General features: G+C 50.0%; 1 protein-coding gene across 1 annotated transcript in view; it reads left to right on the forward strand.

Moving 5' to 3' along the window:
- Nucleotides 1–854: 854 nt before the first annotated feature.
- The window catches only part of VPS54 (VPS54 GARP complex subunit), a 56837-nt gene continuing 53986 nt past the window's right edge, over nucleotides 855–3705 (forward strand). Inside the window, exon 1 of the mRNA XM_015429249.1 lies at nucleotides 855–982. Coding sequence (XP_015284735.1) covers nucleotides 857–982 — 126 coding nt within the window. The 5' untranslated portion in view covers nucleotides 855–856. The remainder of the gene's footprint in view (nucleotides 983–3705) is intronic.

Raw genomic sequence — 3705 nt, forward strand, 5'->3', positions numbered from 1 at the left:
AACATTCCCGGGTTCCTTAAAATGCCGCCCCAAGGTATGAACCAACAATGTCCCCTGATCTGGATAGCCCGATCTCGTCAGATCTCGGAAGCTGAGCAGGGTCGGCCCTGGTTCGTACTTGGGTGGGAGAGCACCAAGGAAGTCCTGGGTTGCTACGCAGAGGCAGGCAAGGGCAAAAAAACCCTGCTGATCATCTCTTGCTTGACCTGGGTGGCCCCGGGCTAGTCAGTTCTCAGAAACTAAGCAGGGCCAACCCTTGTAAGTACTTGGATGGGAGACCACCAAGGAAATCCTGGGTTGCTACGCAGAGGCAGGCAAGGGCAAAAAAACCCTGCTGATCATCTCTTGCTTGACCTGGGTGGCCCCGGGCTAGTCAGTTCTCAGAAACTAAGCAGGGCCAACCCTTGTAAGTACTTGGATGGGAGACCACCAAGGAAATCCTGGGTTGCTACGCAGAGGCAGGCAAGGGCAAAAAAACCCTGCTGACATTAGGGTGTACACATACTAAAATATATTCGGGTTAAAAAAAATTCGGGTATCTTATAAAAGTACAAAATTTATTAATATTTTATATGTTTTTATTAGTCTAACATAAGTTGGCTGTGGGACTCGGGGACAGGAAAACAACCGAAAACAGAGAGCACTCACAAGCGGAGCAACCGGCCATCTTGCGAGTCTCACTAAGGGAGTTAACAGGTTTTATCAAGCTACGATCATGTTCCTTTCAAAAGGGGAGGGATTTGACTGCCAGTCCTGCTTACCCTGGTATGTTAATGTGCAGGGTCGGCCTTAGACACGGGGAAGTGCTAACGGTGTGCTCGAATCATACGGGACCGGTTTCTTCTTTCAGATTTTTATGAAGCCAGATTTTGCCTTGGAAGATCCCTCGACATTTAATATGGTGTTACCTTGGTCTCATTTTAATACCGCTGGAGGGAAGGGAAATCGTGACGCTGCTTCTTCCAAGCTGCTTCAGGAAAAGGTAAATGATCCGCGCGGTACCGTCCCAGCTATTCAGCGAGCACAACAGGCATTTCTGTATAAAGGCACCATGCTGAGGAATTAAAGGTGTGAATGCCAAGGGGGGAAATGAGAATAGGGTTTTGGCCCCCTTTTTAATGAGAACTTTTTCCAACAGAAAAATCAGTAATTTGGAGGAAGAACTTAAGGGGGGGGGGAACCTCTGGTTAAATCTTTCCTCACATGAAGCTGCCTTACCAGGGGTCATTTCGTAGAAAAAGAGGTGCAGGAGCTCATTAGCATAACTCATTAGCACAACTTATTTGCATATGCCACACCCCGTGACATCACCGGAAGTGTGTCAGAAGGCAACACCCACCACTCAGGCTCCACTGGACTGTTTTGGATTGTTAGCTATTTGGGGGGGACACACGCAGATCTGCCCTCACAGAGGAGGGAGAGCTTGTACCTGAAGGTGGGCCCGGGGGGAGGGGGCTCTGCAATTTACCTGGCTGTTTTTTGCTCCTCGTGGCCCGACTGAGGGCTGCTGGGAGCAGGGGGTGGGGCTTGTTGCATGTGCCCGCCCCCTGGGCTCCTTACTGCCGAAGCTCCGCTCCTGTGCGCTCCCACAGGAAATGACCCCTGTGCCTTACACAGAATCAGACCTTTAGTCCATCGAAGCCAGTATTATCTACTCAGACTGACAGCAGCTCTCCAGGGTCTCAGGCCAAGAGGTCTTTCACATCACCTCCTGTCTGGTCCTTCTAACTGTATTGAGCCTGGGGCTTTCTGCATGCCGAGTGAAGTGCTTTACCACTGAGCCACAGCCCCTCCCCTCTTTTGAAATTAGTTAAATGCTTTTTAAGTTGATGTTTTGCTCACTCAAAATATATAGTATGGAGATGTTTGTGTCAGACTGAATAAGAACCTAAGAAGATCCCTGCTGGATCAGATCAGGGGCCCATCTAGTCCAGCATCCTGTCTCACACAGTGGCCAACCAGTTCCTCTGAAGGGCCAACAACAGGGCATAGAGGCTGAGGCCTTCCTAAGAACATCATAAGAGCCCTGCTAGATCAGACCAGTGGTCCATCTAGTCCAGCATCCTGTCTCCCACAGTGGCCAACCAGTTCCTCTGGAGGGCCAACAACAGGGCAGAAAGGCCGAGGCCTTCATGAGGGCATAAGAAGAGCCCTACTGGATCAGACCAGGGGTCCCTCTAGTCCAGCATCCCGTCTCACACAGTGGCCAACCAGTTCCTCTGGAGGGCCAACAACAGGGCACAGAGGCCGAGGCCTTCATAAGAACCTAAGAAGAGCCCTGGCTGGATCAGGCCAGTGGTCCATCTAGTCCAGCATCCTGTCTCCCACAGTGGCCAACCAGTTCCTCCGGACGGCCAGCAACAATACTTTACTAGTCTCTGTGTAGATCCCCTCCTAACACACATGGGAGGAAAATGGATTGTGCCCAGTTTAAAAAAAAATTTCGGGCACAAAATGTTGGTCATAATATTGATATAGATCAATGGTTACGTGTATGGAAAACAAACGTAAAGATTACAAAAGCGATTGCATATAAAGAAAATATTTATAAAATGTTTTTATAGGTGGTATATTACTCCAGATAAGTTAACTAAATTTTATCCTCATCTATCTAACAAATGTTGGAATTGTCAAAAAAATGTTGGTTCCTTTTTCCGTATGTGGTGGACTTGTGATAAAATTAGAAAGTATTGGTCTTGGATACATGAACTGTTACAAAAAGTGTTTAAGAATATGATACCATATACACCAGAACTCTTTTTATTGAATACTAGCAGTAAAGCCCGTTGTGAAAGCAATACAACGGGATCTAGAAAGAGGCTCTGGGGCAGTGCTCTGGCTTTGGGCAAACAGTGTCAATTTGCTGTGGTGACCTCAGCAGGGTATAATGACAGAGTCCACTGTTTTCTCCAGAGGAACTGATCTCTGCTACCTGAAGAGCAGTTGTAATTGTGAGTAATCTGTAGCCCTCACCTGGAGATTGGCAACAATTGTTACCCAGGACAAAATGGCTGGTTTGGAGGGTGGAGTCTATGGCATTCTACCTGTCTGAGGTCCCACCCCTCTGCAAACCCCACCCTCTCCAGGCTCCACCCCTCAAATCCCCAGGAATTTGTCAGCATGTAGTTGGCAACCCCATCTCCTTCCCAGCTAGCCACCAACCTACCATTATCTGCCCCTTTGACTTCAGCTGACTTCTGCCCTCCCTTCTGCAGAGCAGTTGTAATACTGAGTGCTCTCCAGCCCTCACCTGGAGATTGGCAACAATGGTTCCCTATGTGGGACTGACTGGTTTGGAGGGTGGAGTCTATGGCAGTGTACCTGTCTGAGGTCCCACCCCTCCTCAAACCTCACCCTCTTCAGGCTCCATCCCTCAAGTCTCCAGGAATTTCCCATCTGGAGTTGGCAACCCTATCAGGATTGGCCCCAATGTGTTTTCTCCCAAAGGCCAAAGTAGGTGACAGGACCAAGCTTAGTTGCCTACCAACAGGCACTGAGGGGAATGTAGGGTTGCCAGCTCTAAGGAGGGAAATACCTGGAGGTTTGGGGGGTGGATTCTGTAGAGGGCCGGGCAACGGAGGCACCGGCCTTCCGTCGCCCGCCTTGCCCCCCCAATCTCGGCCCGGGCACCCGCGGCTCCCACCAGCGGCCGCCCGACTCCAGACTCCCCCGCGGCCACTCCAGCCAGGCGACGGAGGCATCGGC

This window comes from Gekko japonicus, unplaced genomic scaffold (assembly GCF_001447785.1).
Source record: "Gekko japonicus isolate JY-2015 unplaced genomic scaffold, Gekko_japonicus_V1.1 scaffold3491, whole genome shotgun sequence".
NCBI lineage: Eukaryota > Metazoa > Chordata > Lepidosauria > Squamata > Gekkonidae > Gekko > Gekko japonicus.